The sequence below is a fragment of the Tursiops truncatus genome, chromosome 13, assembly GCF_011762595.2.
Source record: "Tursiops truncatus isolate mTurTru1 chromosome 13, mTurTru1.mat.Y, whole genome shotgun sequence".
NCBI lineage: Eukaryota > Metazoa > Chordata > Mammalia > Artiodactyla > Delphinidae > Tursiops > Tursiops truncatus.
The window spans coordinates 11,827,649-11,851,305 of NC_047046.1; the positions used below are offsets into that span (position 1 = coordinate 11,827,649).

The window sequence follows — 23,657 nt, forward strand, 5'->3', positions numbered from 1 at the left end:
CCCTGGAGAGGCTGCAGGGACCAGACGGAGGAGTTTTTTGAGCTAGTCCCTCAGCCGTTCAAATGCCCCTTGTCCTTTTCTATGATGACGTTCTGGTTGTGTATGTGTGAGCGTGTGTTGGGCCTGGGTCTCCCTCCGTCCTCTTGCTCATGCAGGCACGTCGCCTGCAGACCCTCAGTGCCAAGAAATGTGCCCCAGCCCCTACTGGGGCCTCACACATCCATAATTAAGGGTCTGCGCTGGCACGCCTGAAACGCTTGGAAGCATCCTAACTGTCCTGGTTATATAGGGTCAGGGCACGGAGATGGGGTGTGATGATCAAGGGGGAAATCTCCAATGAAAGGGGAAATCACTGAATTAGATGCATTTAGATGCTGGCCCCAGTTAGTGGAGCCCTTACTGGGAAATGAACCCATCTGATGGACTGGGCAAACCTGCTCCCCAACCCCACGCACCCCAGGATCAAATCAGGATCGCCTGATTTGGCACTCCCACCCATAAGACCAGAAGTAATGTTGTCCAAGGGAATGAGCTGGAAATAAGAATCTTCCCGTCTTTGCCACCGGCTAACTTTGGACAACATCACTTGTCCTTAGTTTCCACTAATTGTAATGTTATTAAGCCAAAAAGTATGAATGGATCAAACTTTAAAGTTGTGTAGATTGAAAACGGTATCAAGGAAGAATATCACTGTTATTTTTTTATTCCCCCAAATGGGGCTTACTGCTTCACCCCTGGGGATAAAGTAATGGAAGCCGCTGAAAGCAGATTAGGTTGGGGAGGGACTCCGTCATGAGGTATCTCACGGCTTCCTCTACAGGACCCCAGCCAGGGTGCGGAGTACCTGCCTTCGTGCATTTGGTCTTCTAAAAGGGATCCCCCCGATTTTTAACCTGACAAGATAATTCTGACAAATAAATTATCCTCAACTCAGATCAAAAACAGGCAGGAAAGTCTTTGGTAGGAATCAGGGCAGGTACAGTTTCTCCCAGGCAGACCTGAGAGAGTTCGTCTTCTCAGAGGCAATGGGGTGGAAGGGTCCCTTTCTACACTTAAGTGCTAAAAATCAATGGTGAGCAGCGCCCAGAGGGAGCAAAGAAGTTCCACTGACCCCCCCAGGAACCGCCTTCCCGGTGTTGAAAGGCAATCAGCCAGTTCTGATCTTCCGTCTTGTTTCGTTTTGTCTTGTCTGATGGAAAGACAGCTTTTTCTTTCTATACAGCACACGGGCATTTCTTTCTTGATGCTCAGTTTGGAGGCCTGCCAAAGGGAGAGAGCCCTGGCTCTCTCTGGAAGGGCCTTAGATAGGGGGTGCCAAAGAGGTGTCCCCAGGAGGGGACAACCTTAGAGACTCTGAAAGACAAAGGGCAAACTCTATGTCGCCTCTTTCCACCCTTCCCGGCAGCCCCTGCTGGCATCGCATCCCTGGCACTCGGAGTTTGCCTTCATGCCAGTTATGATTTCCCCGCCTGCCTGCCTTTGATCCTGTTTTCTCCATGGAGTCAGGCTTCCATGGCACAGAGACCAAGCTCTTGGCATGCTTGGCCGACCCTCTCTGACCAGGAGGGAAGCCCATTCTAAACCCTTTCTTTCCTGCAAACATGATTCTGGCCAGTAGCTCTCCTCCCAGAGGCTTCCTTTCCAACCCTTTGAGCCTTTTGGAGATACCCTCCTCAGATGTCACTAGCTCCCCAGGGACTGAACCACTGTGTCCAACCTCCATCATAGAGGGATTAATCAGTGCTCCCCTTTCCAAATCAAGCTTTATGCATGAATGCTTTTGCATCGCCAAATAAATACTTACGAGCACTTATTCCATGCCAGCCACCTTCTTCATATAGCCCTGCCCTTCTAGTAGCAAGCAGACAGAGAAAAATAGCATCTTGCTTTATCAGGGAGTCTAAAGAAATGATTATATCACCAGGATTCATCTTTCTTCCCGAGAATGATTATTTTGTGTTTTTTTAAGTAAACACCTTTCAACCCTCAACAGAAGCTGCTTCATAACTCCTGGCTGGAGGACAGGAGATTGGTCTGATGTGTTTCTCTCATTTGCCAGAATCTCTGATACCAAAAGCCTCGCTGTAATGAACCTATGAAGAGGCAGAGGGAGTGGAGCCCTGATTTCAGGTTCAGCTCTGATCCAGGGTGGCTAAATGCTGCCCTCTTGTGGTGGTTTGTAGTTCAGTCCCAGTAGCCTGCCAATTTTGGTGTAACAGCAGGTGAACAAAAAAAGGGTTGCCTGGGCACTTGGGGGTCGCCTTAGTTGCAGGCCTCTTATTTCTCTTGTGCTCTCTTGAATTGGGCAGCAGTAGCTCCAGCTCCACTTAACAAAAGTGAGTTTGGCCAGGAGGGATGAGACATTCCCTGCCACAGGAAAGCTGGAGCAGTCATGTTCTCCTATTGTCACTGTGAATTCTGTTCCTGTACCTTGTGTTGCAAAAGAAGCAGAAGTCGTTAAACTCCCTGAGAGGATACAGGTTTTCCCTTGGTTTCTATGGCGTGAGACAGCCAGGTATCTTTGCTTTGGGGGAATGCTTCAGACCCACCAAAATGGAGTTTTAGAAGCAGACCTGAGTCCAAATGCTAACTCTGCCCCTGTTTCTGTAGACAGCTGTGAGCTGGTGACCTAACCTTTCTGAGCCTACACATCTACCTGTATCACAAGGTGGATTAAATGAGATAATGCCCATAAAATGTCCAGTTACAGTTCCTGGCCCATTATAAACTATCAAATTTTGTTTCACTTAATCTATATCATTTCTTGCCTCTCCAGTATGCAGAAGGCACCGTGGAGTGTACAGAGCAAAACACGTTTCCTCTCTTATAGAAGGTTAGGATCTGGGATGCAGAGCTACAATTCTTAGAATCTACATGCAGGTCTGGGGTTTGAGCAATCAGTGGAATTCCACCAGCAGGTTTGGGGAAAGGAGATTGCCAGGATGTAGGAAGAGAGAGGGGAAAGACACAGACAGGGAGCATGCAGGGTAAATTGGGGCTGGCTTCAGACATGGCCCAGCTTTGGAAGGCTGCGGAAGGTAGGGGTACACTGCGGAGATAGGCAGGGAACAGACAGAATTTTGTCAAGGGATTTTGACTTTATTTGGTAGGCAACACAGAGTCCTTAGGAGTGCTTTTAAAAGGGGAAAATAAGGTGATTTGGGTTATGCTTGGAAAAGAATGTTCTGGCTACAGCACAGAGCCTGGATGGCTGACCTGTTGAACTATTGGTTGGTTATTGCAGAAACCCAAGGCTTGAATGAGGGAAAGGGCAGATGTAGGGATAAAGACATTCCGGGGGTTGAATTACCAGGACCTGGACTCCGACCTGTTGTGGAGGATGAGAACAAAGGGAGAGTCAAGAGTGTTGCCTCTAGGCTGAGAAATGGGTCTCAGGAGAAAAAAAACAGGCTCCAAGTAAAGCTGAGTTTTCAGAACTGACATGATAGCCAGCTTCTCCCCGAGTCAACAGGGTGGGTCCTTCCAAGGTCCAGCCACGCCTAGATGGGCAGAAAGAGAACTGACCCCGGGCCAATAGACATCGGCCTTAGAACACGGGATTTTCTTGCCGAACACACTCTCAGCAGCCCCCTGCTTTGGGCTTCCAAAAGGAGGTCAGGTTTTGCCCTAAGTCAGGTTTGCCACAGGTGAGATTCTCTGACCCAGATCATGGTGCAAACGGCTCCTGCCAGAGTGGGCAAGCTGATGTCTGGACCCCCTTACCACTACAGCACTGGCCCTTTTAATTCATGCCATTAGGAAAAGCATAGACTTAAGATTTTAAGCCGGCCATGTTTCCTTGTATATTTCCATCGCCCCTGCCCCCGATCTCCAGCATGGCACTGTGCCCACCTTACCCTCGAAGTCTTCTGTCTGAATCGGCACGTTAATCTGAGACTGCCTGCCGGTGACAAGGAAAAAGAAATATTAATCTGGGCTTCCCTTGGGACCTGCCCACACTCCCTGTCTTCTGCCAGCCCTCTCCTGCATCCAAATGTGCCATTCGGCTCAAGAATTACAGGCCAAGAGCTGGGATGGAGGATAAAGGATCTGAGAGGCTGAGGGAGTGACCGTGCCCCCCAGGGACTCAACACAGATGGTCCCCACACACGTGAATTTGGCCTTTGGGGACTAACGCCAGCCTGGCCTCTCCTCTTCCACAGCCACCCCAACTTTGGTCCACCTGCCGGTCCCCGCCTGGTGGCACAGACACAGTGATATGTCTCAGATGCAAAGACCCACGTAAACTTTCACGCCAGGAAAGCAGGGGCTGTTTGGGGGTGTGGGTGGGGTCTGTTCTCTATTAATACTTGTCAGAGCCGCATGCAGGGGAGGTGATCGGGAGTAAATACGCCTCGGTACGTTTCTGAGTTTGTTGTGTCCTAGAACGTCTGAACGGTCTGAGCAAGCGGGGCATGCGTGTCTGGTCCAGAGCAGAGCCCGTTCTTAAAGCAAGTGGCCCTGACAGGCAGGAACAGATCTGCCTGAAGATGCATCTTTCCATAGTTTTCTAGAAAGTGACGCCAGGACATCAAAGTGCCCAGACTCGGCTCCTAGGAGACTCTGGTCCAGGGTCCATCAACCTCAGCACTTGGCATTTGGGGCTGGGGAATTCTTTGTGGTGAGGGCTGTCCTGGGCATTGTAGGGTGTTGAGTGGCACCCCTGACCTCCAGCTACTGGATGTCAGTAGCAGTCCCACCCCACCCTCACAAGTCGTGACAACCAACTATGTCTTCGGACGTTGCCAGATGTCCCCTGGGGGCAACAGAATCTCTACCGGTTGCCCCAGGCCTTCTCACCATCCACCTCCTGGAATAGGCAGAGCATTTCTCAGCCCAATGGTTTTCTCTCCATTGTCTGCCGCCAAGAACTTGGAGGATTTCAAAAGGGAATGAAAAAGTGTGGTTCTGCCAACTCCTGCCCAAGACAGAAGGATGACAGCGCCGATTGCATAAGCTACTGTGCCCTTGGCATCCAGTTCTGATGAAGGCCCACGGAGGCCCAGCGCCCTCCCGTGCCCCCCCACCCCATCTCCACCCTGTTTTCCGTGTTGTCGTGTCATCGTTGTGATCGTAAGACCCACTCCGGGCTCAGCAGTGGTTACCTGGGGGGCGCAGGGTGTGGGGAGGGGGCCGCCCTGTGTTGCTGCACCAGTGGTGGTGGGTTTCCGTTCCTTCCGGGGCTGGGGAGCCAGGGAGGTGGGCCAAGCCGGTGTCACCTGTCACTGAACGCGCTGCCAGAAGCTCGGACCTCCCCCTACCTCTGAGCTCTCAATGCTGCTAATCTCCGCCAAGTGTCCCATGCGCTCCAGCACCTTCTCGAAGGACTGACACCCGCCCCATGCTCTCTGCGAGGTTGTCCAGGCTGTGCTCGCCGCATGCTCTTCTGTATAATTCTTATCTTCTAATTTGATGGAATTCAACAAAAGTCTATTTATGCCTGTTTGCATCATGGTCAAAATATTAAAAAGTGGACTTGACTGACCGTGGTCTTTTGTTTGATTTGCTTGGAATTTCTCTTGTCTTTGCCCACTGCAGTGGGCCGGGTACCAGGAAGCCCAGTCTGAGACAGAGGCAGCAGGAGGCTGAATGGGGGGCGGAGGGGCGCTCTTGGGAAGGCGGGAGGGGAAGCCTGAGCTGCAATGTTGTCTCAACAGAAACTTCAGCCAACGCTGCAGGGAATTCTGAAAATGGCCTTTCAGAGCTGTCCCGATTTGGGACAAGAAGCCCTCGCTCTCTGCAACAGAAGCCAAGCCCCAAGGGCATGAGGGCATTTCCAGCATCCAGAGAAGACCTGCTGACTCCTGACATGGATCTGGAGGGTACTTCTCAGCATCCTGTCCACCCTCCTCCCTGACACCTCTGCCCCCATCACAGCTGCATCCCTAGAAAGGACCCCCAAAGAGACGGAACCACCTTCTCCCTCAGCCCTTCTTCCCTGTACGACAACCCTGAGATCCTGAACCTAGTTCCTGACTGGCTACAGACCCAGTTCCAAAAGGCAGAGACTTCAAAAGCCCTAAAAGGACAGACGAAGAGGAACCGACCCCAAATACCCTGACAGAGTGGCCACTGTAAAAGGATCGAGTGGGGCGGTGGGCTTTATCCTGCCCTTCTGGGCGTGGCCATTTAGACGCTGGGGCATTCTGACCTTCACACCTATTTCCTGGTCAGAAAGCACAAAACATTCGATATTCAACCTTTTAAATGACAGAGTTATTTATCCAACAGCAAACACATGGTTCCTGGACACCTCTGCCCCATCCCTGAGCCTCAGGCCCAAGTTCAAACATGAGCTGCAGATCAGAGAGGAAGCAGGGATGCTTCAGTACCCGGACCCACGCTCTCCTGCAAAAATGAATGAAAATAATGGCTCACAGTCATCAAACGCCAATCTCTACAAAAATACTTTGACACGTTACCATTGCTCTCCTCAATTTAAAACCTGGGAAACTAAGGCGAAAGCAGGTCCGCAAGTCAACATAGCCAGTAAATGTTAGATGTGGAGTTTGAGTCCAGACCGTCCGGCTCTAGAATCAGAATTTTTAACCACCACCTTGTTGTGGACCAAAAAAAAAAATGTCGTCTGCCATTTCAGTAAACAAAGAATGTTCCCTGCCATTCTGGTAAACAACTCATGTTGCCTGCCATCAAGCCATCGGCCTCTGCAGCCCACCCCTCCCCCATGGCATACCTGCAAGGGGAGTCCGGATGGAGAAAAACAAGATGCTGGCCCTGAGAGTTAAGATGTAAATCCAAGGAATAATTTCCATAAGCCCAGACTGTTCCATCTTCCCATACATAGAAAAGCACTAAAACCATTAACTTGAGATAGCTGGGGGTTTGTGTGTGTGTGTGACTAGCAGTAATCTTTTGATATTTGACTACATGTTTGTTTGGGTTTTTTTCAGCAAAAACGCCTATATATCCTGGCTCCTCCCTTACTTCTTTGGAACAGTTCCTCAGAGCTATCACGAGAGGTGCCTTCCCGGGCTAGAGTGCTCAGTAAGGTTCCACATAAAACATAATTCTCAACTTTTAGGTTGTGCATTTTTCTCCAGTCGACACAGTGCTGCTGCTAAGAGACCGTCACTATTCGAATCCTGGCTCCTCTACTTCCTAGCTGTGCAACTTCGGATAAGTTGCCTAACCTCTCTGTACCTTCACTTCTTCACTGTAAAATAGGCTGTGATCATTTTGACTTCATTGCATTGCGATAAGATTAAATGAGTTAATAGAGGCAACACACATATAACATGATGGAACGGAACGGAATGGAATGGAATAGAATAGGATAGAATCGAAGAGTCCTATACACAAGTAAACTAAGGTTCTAGCTCTGGTTCCTTCCAACTTTCTCAGCCCTTTTCTCTTACTGAAGCTCAAACAGCCCCATCTTGATGCCATTTGTCATTTGATACTTAGGCACTGCGTTTCCCAGACCACCTGCCATCACAGGGGCCACTGGTTTTAAAAGCCAGGTCCTGGCCTCTCCCCACACCTGCTCATTAGCGCTCGCTGGGGATAAGGTCTGACACCGCCCACATTTTTAACCAGCTCCCTTACGTGACTCATACACACACTGGAGTTTTGACAAGCCCAGCCTCAAAGGTGGCTGGGGACAATTTAACATTTATATGCATCCCGAATGGGGTGGCTTCTGTTGCCTGGCAACCAGGTGAAAAAATCCAAGTTTACACCAAAACAGAACCTTCCCAACCACAAATCAAAAAGGAGAAGGGGATGGAAAACAAGTAGGGGAGGAGGGAAAAAGGATTTCTGAATCACTGCAGATCATTACAGAATATGGGCTTTGCAGTCAGTTAAATAGTAAAAATGTACTTCTTATTTTTTTCATTGTACCCTTGGCAAAATCGCCAAGGAAGCAAAAACAGGGAAAGTATTTACAATCGATATAGAGCTTAACCCACATCAGTAAAAGGAAATCACTTTCGCAATAGCCTCTTGAGGAAAATAAGATTAAGTTAATCAAATAGCAGAAGATTAAAACCAAAGTAATTAGTAAAGTGATTTTTTTTTAAGTCTCAAATCTTTTGTATTACTAGACCTGGGGACAGGGTGGGAGGACAGGGGTGGGTGGTCTCCTGGCTTCTCGGCATCTTGGTTTTGTCAGCTGGAACTCAGAGTCGAGGTTGGAAGTTGATATTGGAAGCCCCACTCTCTCCTCACTAATTTACTGTTTCCAAGAATTTTGAGATCTTCGAGGGTGATGAGCCCCACATCTCATAAGGATGTGTTGGGGAAAAGAAGCTATTAAATGCGAGAAAGCCTCTGAGACATACTGTCAACTCAAGGTGTAGTGTCTGTTGCATTAATTAAACATTACGCAGTGAGTAATTGAATCACTTTCATTTTGAAGGCTTTAAAGAGTCGCTAATGGAAATGCAGTTATTAGCAGAAAAGCCTCCAGCAAAATCGGCAGGAAGAGAGACACCTGTTTCATGTTCCTCCAAGCTGGTGCTAATAGCATCGCCTTCCTTGAAAAGCACACACTGCCCCCAGATTGCCTTTCCAGAAACATCTCACCTTCGCTCAAAGGCATTCGGGGCCACCAGGGACCAGAGGGGGAAGACCAACCCCTCCGGCCAACACTCAGTGCCCGCTCTGGCCACAAGCAGCCTTTGGGTTTCTGTTTCAGCCACTGCTCCACGCAAAGCTTCACTGATTCGCCCCAAGGTCTCTAAACACAGCTTTTATTTTCCTTCTGGCTGGCCTTTGCCTCCGGCATACCCCCTACCTAGAAAGCCCACTTTGCCCTCTCACCTCTGCGGATCCCACCTCTGTTGCTGAGAGCTGGACTCAAGCACTGCCCTTTCAGGGAAGCCCTCCTCTACCCACCAACTATACTTCCTGCCTGTACCAATCGCTCGGCATCATGGAGGTACTGCTTTGCAATTGTGTGTGTGTGTGTGTGTGTGTGTGTGTGTGTGTGTGTGTGTGTGTGTGTGTGCACTTTACCTGCTTCTATGTAACTGTTAACCTATTGTCACAATAATGCTGAGTGACAAACAGTTACAAAATCTCCCTGGCATACTGCTTTATTGCTGCAGAGGTTGGAGTCATGCTGCTATGAGCCAAGGAATTCAAATAGCCTCTACAAGCTGGGAAAGGCCAAGAACTGATTTTCACCCAGGGCCTCCAGAAGGAACACAGCTCTCCTGATGTCTTGATCTTAGCCTCGTAAGACCCATCTGAGACTTCTGACATCCAGAGCCATAAGATCATACATTTATGTTGTTTTAAGCCCCTAAGTTGTGGTAATCTGTTATGGCAGCAATAGAAAAGTAAAATCTGTGTTTAATCTGTGTTGATTTCTTATTGCTGCTGCTCTAGGGAAGAATCCATTTCCTTATGTTTTCCAGGTTTTAGACGCTGCCCACATTTCTTGGCTATGGCCCAGCATCACTCCAACCTCTGTATCCATCGTCACATCCCCTCTCTCTGACCTTGACTCTCCTGTTTCCCTCTTACAAGGACCCTTGTGATTACATTGAGCCCACAAGATTGTAGAGGATAATCTCTGCATCTCAAGATTTCTAACGTAATTACATCTGCAAAGTCCCTTTTGCCATGTAAGATACCTGTGATATTGTGGTTTATAATAAGAAAGATATATTTGGTCTTGATCCTATTTCTGGCACAGAACTCCTAAAGTTCTTGGAATCTCCTGTGATAAGAGTGACAAAGGTGTCTTGTTATTAACAAACCCCTTTCAGCCACGCCTGACTTTATGTTACTGCAGTGATTTTTGGAAAGCACCTGAGGAAGGGGCTCGTTGCCAGGGGAACCAACTAGGTGATTAGAGGGTTGGAACTTTCAGTCCTATGCCCCTGACCTCCTCGGAGGGGAGAGGGGCTGGAGGTTGAATCGATCGCCAATGCCCAGTGATTTAATCAATCATTCCTATGGAATGAGGCCTCCGTAAAAACCCAAAAGGATGCGGTTTGGAGAGTTTTCAGGTTGGTGAAGATGTGGATATTTAGGGAAAGTGATGGGCTCAGGGAACACAGCAGCTCCACACCCTTTCCCCATACCTTGCCTTGTGCATCTCTTCCATCCGGCTGTTCCTGAGTTATACCTTTTATAGTAAACTGGTGAATCTAGTAAGCAAAACGTTTCTCTGAGTTCCGGGAGCCACTCTAGCAAGTTAATCAAACACAAGGAGGGGCGTCATGGGGAGCTCCGACCTGTAGCCAGACTAACAGAAGCACAGGTGACAACATGGACTTGCAATGTGGCTTCTGATGTGGGCGGGGCCGGGGGGGAGCAGTCTGGCAGGACTGAACCCTTAACCTGTGGGATCTGTCTCCTGGTCGAGAGTATCAGGTAGATGGTGTCAGCACTGAGTTGAATTGTAGGACACCCAGCTGGTGTCGGAGAATAGCTTGGCAACGTCGGGGGAAAAAAACCCACACATCGTAGTAACCTGTTCACAGGTTCTAGCGATTAGAATGTGAACGTCTGTGGGAGCCATTATTCAGCCTACCATAGCCTACTCTCTGGCCCTCAAAGATTCACTTCCACCCCGTATGCAAAATACATGCAGCTCAATTGCTCTGCACTCATAGGATTAATTCACTCATTCATTAGAAATATAAGGAGGACCTAGTATGTGTCAAGCTCTTTTGTAGACATCGGAGAACAACCAGTAGAGTTCACATTCTACTGGAAGGAGAGAGACATAAGTGGTTTTCTTGAAGAGTATGTTAGATGGTGATAAGAAATTTTAGAGAAAAACGAAGCAGGGCAGAGTGTCAGAGGGTTTTAAATGAGGCGGCCAGGCAGGGCTTCCTCAATTAGGTGACTGAGAAGACTTGGGCGGGTGAGGGGAAAAGCCACACACATCCAGGGGGGACTGGGCAGAGCTGTGTCTGTACGACAGCACAAAACCTTCTCATACATCCTGGCAGTACCTTCAGTAAATATTTGAGCAAAATGGGACAGAGGCCCTGCTTTTACGGAGGTTACCTTTTATAGGAAGAAATGTGTTTATCATCGAATTAATGATAAACTTTGGGTCCCACATCCAAGGTGCCTTCTTTCCTCATTCTACATAAATGCCCTCCTGTTGACTTACAAGTTCATCCTGTGTGTTCCTTTTCTAAAACAGGGCCTCCAGGGAATTCCTTGGCGGTCCAATTGTTAGGACTCCAAATTTTCACTGCCGAGGGCCCAGGTTTGATCCCCGGTTCCCTGCAAGCTGCAGGCATGGCCAAAAAAAATAAAATAAAACAGGGCCTCCAAACAGTAAAGCTTCAGGCCCCTACTGACTGTAAAAAGAAGCACGACCTAAAAGTTTCAAGTCGTGTTTTATTCGGGGACCTTACTGAGGACTCTGGCCTGGGAAGGCAGCCTCTCAGATAGCTCTGGGGAACTGTTCCAAAGTGGAAAGGGAGGAACCAGGATATACAGGATTTTTTGCTGAAAAAACAAAAACAAAACATGTAGTCGAACATCAAAAGATTACTGCTAATCACAAAAAAACAGACATCTCAAGTTAATGATTTTAGTGCTTTTCTATATATGAAAATATGCAAGGGTCTGGGCTTATTCAAATCATTCCTTTGATAGGCATCTTAACCATGTAGGGCCAGTACCCTGTTTTTCTCCATCCTGAATCCCCCTCAGGATGCACCATCGGGGGCAGCTGATGGCTTGATGGCTCCAGCATTCTTTGTTTACTGAAATGGGAGGCAACATTCTTTGTCCACACCCCGAAAAATTGGCCCGTGCTGGTGGGTGAATCTGATAATCACACCAAGGTGTGTATTATGACAGTTTGGGAGTGTGTACTGAATGAATAAAAGGGGTTCTGCAAGGGCAGAGACAGAAGCAGACTTAGTCTGTGGTCAGCAGACGTGTGTTTCTGCAGGCAAGAGCTTGAGTTAGACCTAAAGGATGAGTGGGAGCTGCAGACACTCCAGGAAAGTGGCCCTGGATTAGCAGGTGGGAGGGAGAGTCTAGGGGCTGTATCAGAAGAGAAAGGATGTGTTTGTTTATTTTGAGAACTAGGAAAGCCATAGAAGATGTTGAGGGGGATTGAAATGGTCTCTCTAGTTGGACTGTGGCGATCTCGTGGGAGAGGAACATCGAAGTCCTCCAGCCAAAGATAACCAGAAATACACCGATGGTCCACAAAGATAGGGTTATTCTTTTGCTACAGCAGGGAGAGGGCACCCAGGAGGAACTCTGGGGAATCAAGGATTTGGGCTTTTGCTAGGGAATTTTAAACAGGAACTCAGGTAGCGGGGACGAGCTCTGTGTTAAATACAGTCAGCAGTTCAGCGAAAGGGTACATTAAAAACTTAGAATTTTCCCTGTTGCCAAAATGGAAAGAGACACATTCCCTCCTTCCTTTCTTAGAGTATTTCCTTGACAAATTCTGTATGTGTAAATCTTTCCTCTGTCTCTTTGATACAGATGTAAATCTTTTCTGTGGGTGCTATTTTTATTTTTTACTATGGTAAACTGTACATAACAGGAAATTTACGATTTAAATATTTTTAAGTACACAATTCAATGGCATTAAGGGCATTCCTCTTGTGTAACTGTCACCACTATCTCTTTCCAGAACTTTTTCATCACCCTAAACAGAAACTCTGTACCCATTCAGCAGTAACCCCCCATTCCCTCCTCCCTCCCAGCCCCTGGTAAACCTCTCATCTACATTCTGTCTCTATGAATTTGCCTATTCTAGATGTTTCACAGAAGTGGGATCATACAGTATTCGCCCTTTTGTGTGAGGCTTCCTGTACTTAGCATCATGTTCTCAAGGTTCATCCATGTTGCAGCACGTGTCAGTGCTTCACTCCTTTTTATGGCTGAATACTACTCCACTGCATGTCTACCGTACATTTTGCAAATCTTTTCAAAGGCTAAATAAGCCTCTTGCCAATGTCACAGCCCAGAAATGTTTCTCTTAAGGGCCTGGGAACCAACTCTTTGAAATGTAAATATCAAGGAAGGTAGTGTCCTTTTCTCCCTGCGATGTGGGAGTCTAAGCACTCCATTTCAGGCTGTAACCACCAGCTTATCACAAAGATGAGCAATTTTATTATTCCTTGAGACAAAGGCAGGTAGTACAATGTGTACCCCATTTGCCAGGTGACCTTAGGATGAACTTGGAAAGAATAAACTAGGGAAAGTGTGATCAGGTCCTCTTACTTTTTAAGTGAATGGTAATTTACAAGCCACCATTAATCTCAGAAGCATGTACACGATGAAATGTTTGGCTGTATACAAAAGGGTGGGATTTCTTTCTGTCTTTGTAATCTCATTAGCAGGTTACCTGCGATGTGCATCACCATCTAGTTTAATGCTTGTTCAACAATAAAACTGTTCTCCTTTCCTAGGGTTTGGAGAGGATTTTCTGGATCGGCAGGAGAGTTTAGTTTTAATTTGTCATTGAAAAGAAATCCATAGTCGTTCACAAGAATGTCTTACCAACCACCTGTGCAGCTGTGGGGGTCTGCCTTCCACTTAACGGGCTGCAAACCTTACCGAGGTCTGCGTGTCACCAAGGCTGATATTCACATGGACTGGGACAGTGGCTGAGGAGACAGAGAAGGAGATAGATTTGAGAAATATTAGGAGTGATCTTTTAGAGAAGAGAATTGCTTTCCTGTTCCCACAAAAAAGTTTCTCTGAAGAAACTGAGGCACAGAGAACTTAACCTCTGTTGGGCATTTGAATACAGGTAGTGTTTCCTAGGACACTTTAAGATCTCAACACTTTTTCCAGGCCCTGTGGGATCTTGAAAGCATGCAGTGCTTGAAAGCAGAGACTCTGGAGCTACCACCTGATTCCAATTCAGAGTTGCCCGGCTGAACCCTTCCCCATTTCCCGACCTACAAAATCAAGAGCACAAAAACAAGGTTGTTTTCAGCTCCTAGGCTTTGGGTTTATTTCTTATGCAGCAACAGGAACTGATGTATATGTATTGTTTCATTTAACAGGAAGATCTATTGTTATCCCCATTTTATAGATGTGGAAATGGAGGCTTGGATATGTTATCCTCTATGGGGCATTGGGATACAGAGGGTGAGGAAAAGAGAGGTCGCAAGGATGGCAGCAGGTTCCAGTTTTGCAGGAAGGGAGGGATGGTTGGCCCTTTCCAAGGCAGGAAACTTTGGGAGGGGACAAGGTAAATTACAGGGGGTGGGGATGGGAGAGAGGCGGGGGAGGACTTTGAGCTCCTGGGAGGCAAGGACACTGTCTTATTCACCTCTGTATCCCCAAGGCACACAGCCCAGGGCCTGTCACGAAACTAAACTGAGTTGGAAAAATAAATAAATAGGTGCAGGCACGGAAGTAAGAGAGTGCCCACCCACAGGTGAATGGGAACTCCTGTTTGGAGGATTCAAATCCAGGTTCGACCACTTTTTGTCTCTGTGACTTTCAACTAGTGACTCCCACCTTTATGAGCCAGGTTTTCCTTATCTGTAGAACGTATATAAAATGTGGTACCTATGGCAGAGGGCTCAAGTGAGGCGTCCTTGAAGAGCGGATTTAGAGTGCTGGGCAGGGCACCCGCTCATGAATATTAAGTTTGTTATTATTACAGCATATTACTGTTTAGCATACAGTCAAGCAGAGTCAAGCGGATCTGGATTAGAATCTAGGACAAGGGACTCCCAACAAGTCCATCTATCTCCCTGAACCTCAGTTTCCCCATCTGTAACTTGGGGAGAAGAACAGTTCATAGGGTTATTGGTAAGGGCCGACGAGCTCATTGACAGGAAACGCTCCGCACACATAATAAACATGGATGCCACTATTATTGTCCATTCACAGCTTCCAGGCCCCACCGCGCTGTTATTTTCCAAAACGCATTTCCTTTCCTTGGCCACAGCTCAGCTCTTCGAGAGCAGCTGGGGCCGAGGGGGTGTGGCCACGGGCGTGGGTGGGGCGACCGTGGCGCCCACCCCTCAAGGCGGGTGGGCGGGGCGAAGCCGGGCGCCCTGGCGCGCGCGCGCGCGGCGGCGGCCCCAGGTACGCGGACAAGATGGCGGCGGCAGCGGTCGACACCGCGATGGAAGTGGTGCCGGCGCTGGCGGAGGAGGCCGCGCCTGAGGCAGCGGGCCTCAGCTGCCTCGTCAACCTGCCCGGCGAGGTGCTGGAGTACATCCTGTGCAGCGGCTCGCTGACGGCCGCCGACATCGGCCGCGTCTCCAGCACCTGCCGGCGGCTGCGCGAGCTGTGCCAGAGTAGCGGGAAGGTGTGGAAGGAGCAGTTCCGGGTGAGGTGAGCCCGCCGCCCATGCCTCCCGCGCCCCCTCTCTGCGCCCCCCGGGGCCCGGGCCTGGCCGCCCGGAGCCGCCACCTCCCTGCCCGCGCGCGGACCCCACCCCCGCATCCCACCCCCGGACCCCTTCCCGCGGACAGACAGACAAAGGCCTCCAGGCCGCCGGCCCCTCGGTCCACGCCAGGCGGACCCGCCGGTGTCCAGATTGCGCATTGGGAAGCGCCCAGCAGCCGGCCCCTCCATAAAGGATGACGACCGTGGTATCACGGCTAATCCATCATGCGCGCTTCTTTTGTGCCCGACTCTGTGCTAGAATGTTTACACGGACCGGGTGATGCAGTGCTGCTTACAGCCCTTTGAGGAAGCGGGCGCATCCTCCCCTGGCTGTTGGCTGAGAGCACAGATTTCGGTGTGGGACCCGGGATACAATCTGGCCCTGGCGTACTCGGCGTGCGACCTTAGGGGTAGCGACTTCCCTTTTTTGAGCCTCATTCATCGACTTTAAACGGTGTTGATTAGACCTAGCTTTTACTGTGGTGATTAGATGAGCTGATGTATAGGGAGCACTTACACAGGGCCCGGCTCTTCGGAGGCGCGCAATTAATGTTAACTGTGATTGTCATCACTATGATTGTTGTTGCTCCCACGGTCCGCATTTTATAAACGGGGAGTGGAAACACGGTATTCATACTGCTACGCCAAGGTCACGCCGTAAGCGAGTGCGTGCGTGCCGGGTGGAGATTTGAACTAGGTCCATCGCCAGGGCCCCTCTGACCCCTAAACCCAACCGCTTTCCCTGTTTTCCAAGGCTGCCTTTGATTCGTGTTTGTCTGCCTTTGAGGCTCTCTTAAGCTGAGGGGGTGTTTCTCTCCTTGTAGGTGGCCTTCCCTTATGAAACACTACAGCCCCACCGACTACGTCAATTGGTTGGAGGAGTATAAAGTTCGGCAAAAAGCTGGGTTAGAGGCCCGGAAGATTGTAGCCTCCTTCTCAAAGAGGTTCTTTTCAGAGCACGTAAGGATCTGTTGATGGAGCTCTAAGCATTTGCATGGTAGTGGTGTCTGCGTCTGGGTCTGTAGGCATGAGCTCATCCAGCTCTTTTTGCTATCTCCCTTTTCAGTGCTCTCACAATCCCTTCCTCACTTAGATGGATGCAAGAGTCATTGTGTCCTTTTCCTGCTATCCAGCAACGTGAAGCCATTTGTCCCTGCCAGCTTTACTTTTCTAAAGCCAGAGAGAATGGGGGGAGAGGGGGAGGGAGAGGGAAGGAGGGACCCGCGGCGCAGTGATCAGCATTGTTTCTCTTTAATTGGGTTAAACATATATTTTGCAACCTCCACATGATTGGGGGTATTATCCATGATTAAACACTACAGATTTCACCCAGTTATTTTCCAGAAGCGTTGCCAAAATTAATATGGTTCTTCTCTCTGGCTTTGCAGGTTCTAACCAGTAGTGAACTGCATTATTTGTTAAGGTAACAGAGGATTAAGACATGTCTAAAATCAAGACATCCCTGTAAATCAAGAATTATTACTCCCTCAATTAAATCGTCTTGTATTCATTATCCCTGGAAAGTTATTTTGTTTGTTTGTTTGTTTTTTAATATTGCTGAAGTGCATGGGTTGGTTGGTTGGTTTCCCTTCCACAGAATCTCTCACAGAAGTTTCTGTATCGGGTCCTGATTCTTAACTTTTGGTAAATTCTGGAAAATAGTCCACGCTAATATTTTAAGTTTATTTCTGATCAGAGGTCTAGAAATGGAGCCAGTCTGATTTATTTTACTATCCTGGTTTACTAAAGATTAATTCCTATTTCTGATTTTAATTACTATTGCTTAATGGAGTTCATACGTTTTGAAATGTTTTCAAGGCTTTTCAAGTTTTGAAAGGGAAAATTTGAACTTTGGACAAATTTGAACTTGTTCCCCTATAGAGAATAAAACGAACTATTTCCTAGTGTAATTCATTTCTGTAAATGTTTGTTCATGTTAGAATGGTCAGAATTTATGTCCTACTTTGGATAAGCCATACGCTGGCTAAGAGCATTCATCATCACAGGTATTCCATTCTGGTTTCCATGTGTTTGCACATACATATATGTGGGTGCTGGATGTGTTTAATGCACTTGGACATGGGCTGCTAGTTTGCTGTCTCTACTTACAGTCCAGCTGGTTTTGTATGCATACTTAACAGCCTGTGCCTTTGTCTAATAATAATGCATTGTTGTGTTTTTTCCCCAGCTCCCTCTTTCCCTGTACCTCTGCTTGATTAGAAGCGTGTCAAGGACTTTGAACATAACAGGAGTATACTTAGGATTGATCTGTGGGTGGATGATTACTTTGGCTCAGGACCCTTGTATTCCTGTGTTCTCAACATGCACACAGGTTGACAAGAAACTTCCTGGCTACTTTCAAAAAGAAAAGTGGGAGAAGTAATAGAATTTTAAACCAAGGGGAACTTAAAACTGATTGGTACCACCACCTCAATTTACAGAGGAGAAACATGCCCAGTCGGTTAAGAGTTGCCCAAAGCACTGGACTTCTCTCCCTGGCCCTACACTCCTAGTTGAATACAACGTAGACTGCACAGAATAGTTGTTGTGAATTAGGAGATTTTTGTATTTCTAGTCCTCATTTCAGAGCTATTTTTCTTCTCATTTCCGATGTAAGTTATCGCTTTCAGAAATTCCAGTCTTTGAAGATATAATTCATTTACAGCTAACAGTTACGATCTGAACAAATGATTGTTACTCCACATGTTCCTTTGCACCTCTAGTGGGTGGGTGGTGCAAGGTAGTGTGGGAGAGGTGTTAACCACTTCCATAGAAATGAGCAGCTTTGTTTGCAACTCAGATTTGTGTGTGAGAGTGACAACAACATTCTTACTCGTTACTGAGGCCTCTTTGTGTCTCTTCTTCATAGGTCCCTTGTAACGGTTTTAGTGACATTGAGAATCTTGAGGGACCAGAGATATTTTTTGAGGATGAACTGGTGTGTATCCTAAATATGGAAGGAAGGTAAGCTGTAGATTTATCAGGGATTTTGTTAGTTGGTTTGTGTGTTTTAATAATAACCCCAGAATTAATTGCTGTAATTTGTATGTGACTGAACTGTGATCCATGTATTTCCAAATATTTCATGTTACATTCATGTTGCCATAGTTATATTTTTGAAAAATTCCGTGTATATAAGGTAAATACACCAAGACAATTGATGTTTAAAGAAATGGTGCAAAAATCCTTTTGGGAGAATTAATATTTAGTCCTCCTATGGGTCAAATACTGTGCTCTGGGTACTTGTATCTGTATATCATTTGGGTAGTACAGATTATCTTTTCTTTGTTGTCATCTCTTCATCTACTACCACCAAATTTGCCTGTCATGAGTTGAATTTAAAAAATTTTAAAAATTTCTTACGTATGTCTTAATGTAATGGATAATTTTTTTTTTTTTACAATTTCTGAATTCTGGTAAGCAGTAATCTTACTTTGGCGATGAACATTATAGATATTTGGTTGAGCCTTTTTTCTCTCCTGATTAAGAAGAATCCATTCTCTCTTGGTTGTTGCTTAAATTTTTTTATGCCTTATATTTTCTGCTGTGAAGGTTAATTTCCAGTTTACCTGAAAGATGACTTGGCTTCCAGCTTATCTGGAAAAAGTTAAGCTTAACCTACGAAAAAGATTTTCTGCTCTAAAAGTTCTAGAAACTTTACTAGTGATGGAAGATAAGAGTGCTAGTTTAACATATTCCTTAAGAGAGATTATTGTGAAATGTCTCACAAACAGGGAGCAAGACATTTTTCTTGTTGTTTTCAAGGGGGTTTAGGAGAGAGAAATATCTATCAGTGGAACAGCTGTGGGGAGAGGTAAGATGTGTCACTATTCTAGGCCTTGGATGAGTTCTGATGCAGAGGTCATTTTTCTGTTTCTGTTTTGGTTTATCTATAAATGAATTGAAGTGTGATCTAATAGTCAGTATTGTGCAGCCTTAAAAATAAAAGTCGACCTGGCTTTTTTACATACATACACATAAACTTTTAGATACATAAATATTATACATACTCAGTTTATTGGTTGTTTTGGGCTTGGTTTGATGTTTAGTGCAGACTTTTATTTTTTTTCTTATTTATGTTGTTTTTTTCCTTCCTTCTCCCTCCGTTTGCACTGCCCTTCCCAGCCCCCACTCCCGTAATTTATGATGACAACCTAGGTTGTTTGCTTCCATGCTAATATGATATACATGCGGATGGAGGGGGATCGTCACTTTACAAAACTGAGATCAAATAATAGGTACTTTTCAATATCTTTTTTTCCTCATTCAACATTGCCCCGTGGAAATCTATCCTAATCAACGGTAAAAATCAAATTCACTTTTGTTAATGGCTGCATACTGTTTTGTAGTGTATACCATAACTTATTTAATCATCCCCCATTAATGGGTGACCACTTTCTTCTCCATTTTGTTACTAGGGAGGGTGGTGTTCCTAGTGCTTTCATTTCTGAGTATTAGATTCCTGGGGATGGGTTTCCCAGGTCAGACTATAGAATGTTGTTTGAAAAGCATAAGCGATAACATGTCCTTGAATAAGAAGACTTACCATCATGAAAATGTTGATTCTTCCAAAATTAATACATAAACTTAGTGCTTTTCCAGTTAGGATCCAACAAGAGTTTTGGGAGGGGAGAGTTCTGTGTGTTTTGAATGGATAGTATTGTCATAAAACATATACAGAATAGTAAATTCACAGGAGCCAGAAAAAACAATTTTTAAATAATCGCAATGGGAAACTTGCATCACTAGATATTAGAACATATTATGATACTACCTGTTATCAAACAATACAATATTTGAATAAAAATAAATAGCTACATCAGTGGCAAAGGATAATTCAAATTCATGTCTCAGCATAACAGATAATTTAATATATTTAAACTCAGAGGGGAGAAGATGGGTTATTTAATGAATGGTATTGGATATAACTGAATATCCATCTGGAAGAAAGTAAAACTTGTATCATATACAAAAATTAAATTCCAAGAGATTAAACAACCTAAAATTTAAAACTGTCACAATGAAAATCCTTCAAGAAAATAGGAGACTTCATGTACAATCTGGGGATACCTCCTTAACCAAGACTGGGGTAATGCAAAAGCAATAAAAAAAATAACGACAAATGATTTTGCAATTAAACAAATAGACTTGTATGACCAAAGAAACCATAAACAAAGTCAATAGAATCCTTAAAATTTCTAAAAAGAAATTGAAAAATGTACAAAGGATAAGAGGACAACATTCTCAGAAGAGCAAGTCCAAGTGGCTGGCAGTCAAGTAAAAAGACTTTTAAGTTCACTCTTCGAAGAAATGTTAAATAACAATGAAATATTGCATTTTTCCTTATCAGATTGGTAAAAAAAAAAAATAGAGACTAAATATGCACAGCCACTAAAAGTGTGTATCGTTATAGTCGTCTTAGAAATTATCATAAGTATGTTACCCTTTGGCCTGACAAGTATTTTGAACCTAAAACGGGGTTGTTTTTTAATAATAAGGAATACTCTCATGTTTGTAAGTGTTTGGGGATGACGGTTTTCATGAAGGACCCTCTTTGTATTCATTCCTGGCAAATGCTTGTTGTTTGGATATGGAAAGCATAGGAAGGAAGAAGGGTAGTTGGTGCTAAGGCACCTGTCCCTGGGTATTTAAAAACAGTTTACATTTATGGTGTTCTATGTGGTCTTAAAAGAAGAGTACATCCTACAAATAAAGATTTGAAGCAACATATTAAAAGGGCATACACTATATCTGGGAATATTGACCCAGAATGACCAGCACTGAGACATATTTCAGTAAAACTACTAGATTTTAAAGACAGAAAAGTCCTTTGAGGATCCAGGCAAAAAAGACAAAGCCACTTATAAGGGAGAACAAATCAGAAATCATTAAACTTTTCAACAGCAGTACTCTCTGCCAGAGAAAAAAAAGAGTAACACATTTAAGATACCCAAGGATGGAAAATGTCAGCCAAGTATTTTTATATCCAGCCAAACTGACTTCCAAGTGTAAGGGCTGTGGAAAAACTCATCCACTTGAAAGAACTCAGGGACTTCTTAGCCCTACCTGAAAAATATGCTAGAAAATGAGCTTCAGACAACCAAAATAACTAAAGAGACCCTGATGCAAGAACTAGTGGTGAACATTAAATACATATTTACTTGTAGAATTAAATCCAAGTGACAGGTGATAGGGGAAAAAGTATTGTATGTGATGGCTGTAAGCCCTGACAGTGTAGACACAACACAGCTGTCCAGAAGAAATGAGCAGAGGACGGGGGAGATCGTGAACAAAATATTTAGGTGTTTTCAGGAATCATCAAGGTGATAAGAATATTGGTCTTGTTATTCTGAGGCTGGTGTGTGTGTGTGTATAGAAGAGAGCGAGGTAGAATAAAGCAATGAGTGATGATGTGGTATTCTAGCTCATCACTGGCATCCTGAAGAAGCAGGCTTCTCCTGGAGGAAAAAAGGATACAGACACAAAACAGAAGAAGGTAAAAACTGTATAGTTCTGAATTTGAATTAGATGTGTCAGTATGAATTCATGAGATATTTTATGTTTAAATACGTGTAGGTATATGTGTGTGTGTGTGGGTACACACCCTTATACACTAGACTTCGTATCTGCCCACTGAAAAGGTCTAGAAACAATAACCAACCTAGTAGAAATGATCATCCCTAGCACTCAGATTGTGGTCTTCATACTACTCCCCATCAAAAGCAGCCAGGGTGTTTGGAGAAACGCCTGATTCTAGGTCCAGAGCAGGAAATGTAAAAGATGACCCTGGAAGCATCTGGGAAGCCTAGAACCAGGTAGCGAGAAAAGTAACAATATTTCATGTCAGAAGTATTCAGGGGCCAACGTGAAGAGGCTTCCTTTGGCCAAAGATGTAGCGATTTGAGCATCAGTGTGGACAGTAACTAGAATGGGTGGAAATACAGCAAATATGTTTAGCTCCATGAGTTCATAATAATACTTAACAACAACTAATTGGTCACCTTTGGAGGATAATAACAACCCAAATTATTATTTTGGAAAACGATAAAAGGAAAGAAGTGAATATTTATCCTGCCTTTTCCTACATACTATGCCACTGGGGGACCAAATAGTAGGTGAGGGGAAATTATTCTTTATAGAAGTATTCCAGCTAATAATTAAAAGGGATGGCTGCATTAGACCATCACCACTTCATGGCCTCTAATGAATTAACAGACCTGGGCCTTTGAGTAGCAATGGCTGCTGACATCACAGAAAGAGACAACCAAGGCATGATTGCCTCCTTGTGGAACTCACTACCGCCTATGAAGTCGTCTTGCCAAGTAAATGGAATCTGAATCTGATCAAGCCTCTACGTCCAATTTACAGGAATTTAGAAGACAGAAGAACATGTTATGCTACACCATGTGGATGCAGTCAACAAATTCCAGACTATGGGAAAGTACAGGTCAAACAACCAGGTTTCTTCAACAAATAAAATACAAGGGGAAAAAAGATGAAGGGGGATCCTGTGAATTAAGAGACTTGAAAGCGTGTGAACAGACTAGTCTGGAGTGTTAGGGATACACATTTGCAAACTCTAGAGGAAAGCAAGGTAGTGATGACCACTGAGGTGTGGTTGTGATCATTGTCACGGCGGGGGGACAGGGCCCATGGGGAGCTTCTGGGTTTTCTGCAGAGTTCTATTTCCTGGCCTAAGTGGTGGATACAAGGGTGTTTCCCTTATAATAATTCATTAGGCTATTCGTTTGTTTCATGTGATTTTCTAGATTGGTATACTTTACAGCTCAAAGGTTAAAAAGCTAGTAAAACCTAGGTCTGCTCATTTTCTCTTACTCCCTGAAGATTGGAGAGTCCTTTATTTATGAAGCCAGGCCAATAAGTTAATCATTGATTGTCTCCCTCCTACTTCGCATAATCCCTGTGCATATTTGGGAGATCTGATGAAGAGTTTCACTCATTCAGCAAGTATTTATTGAGCATCTGCTGTGTGTCAGACACCATTCTAGGAGCTGAGGATACAGCAGTGAGCAATGCTTAAAAAAAAAAAAAACCTTGCCTTCATGGAGCTCACAGTCTAGTGGAGAAGAGAGATGCTTAACAAAGTTAAGATACTAATTATATTAGAAAATGAGAAGTGCTATAGAGAAATATTAACCAGGGGAGAGGGTAAGGGAACGATGCGGGGGGTACAATTTTAAATAGAATGGTGGGAGAAAGCCTTACTCAAAGCGACATTTCAGTCAAAACCTGCAAGGAGATGAGGGCACAGATTGCAGATCCCCAGGGAAGGAATGTTCTAGTCAGGAGGAATTGAGTGCTAAGGCCTAAGGTGAACT

The 23,657-nt window shown here is 45.4% G+C and overlaps 2 protein-coding genes across 18 annotated transcripts in view; both read left to right on the top strand.

Moving 5' to 3' along the window:
* The window catches only part of NOS1 (nitric oxide synthase 1), a 171,793-nt gene extending 166,762 nt beyond the window's left edge, over positions 1 to 5,031 (top strand). Inside the window, 1 exon segment of the mRNA XM_073790105.1 lies at positions 1 to 5,031. Within this exon segment, the coding sequence (XP_073646206.1) occupies positions 1 to 252 (252 nt within the window). The 3' untranslated portion in view covers positions 253 to 5,031.
* Positions 5,032 to 14,984: 9,953 nt separating this feature from the next.
* FBXO21 (F-box protein 21) overlaps positions 14,985 to 23,657 on the top strand; it is a 58,927-nt gene continuing 50,254 nt past the window's right edge. For 10 of the 17 annotated variants that reach the window (XR_012325183.1, XR_012325178.1, XR_012325179.1 and 7 more), the window contains exons 1-3: positions 14,985 to 15,264; positions 16,143 to 16,278; positions 18,188 to 18,282. Coding sequence is in view for 8 of the 17 variants with exons in the window: in XM_073790106.1 (XP_073646207.1) it covers positions 15,026 to 15,264; positions 16,143 to 16,278; positions 18,188 to 18,282 (470 nt within the window). In the remaining 9 variants the exon portion in view is untranslated. Of the gene's footprint in view, positions 15,265 to 16,142; positions 16,279 to 18,187; positions 18,283 to 19,446; positions 19,557 to 23,657 lie in introns of those variants that run through there. The other 7 variants (XM_073790108.1, XM_073790109.1, XM_019950379.3 and 4 more) reach the window with 5 other exon arrangements.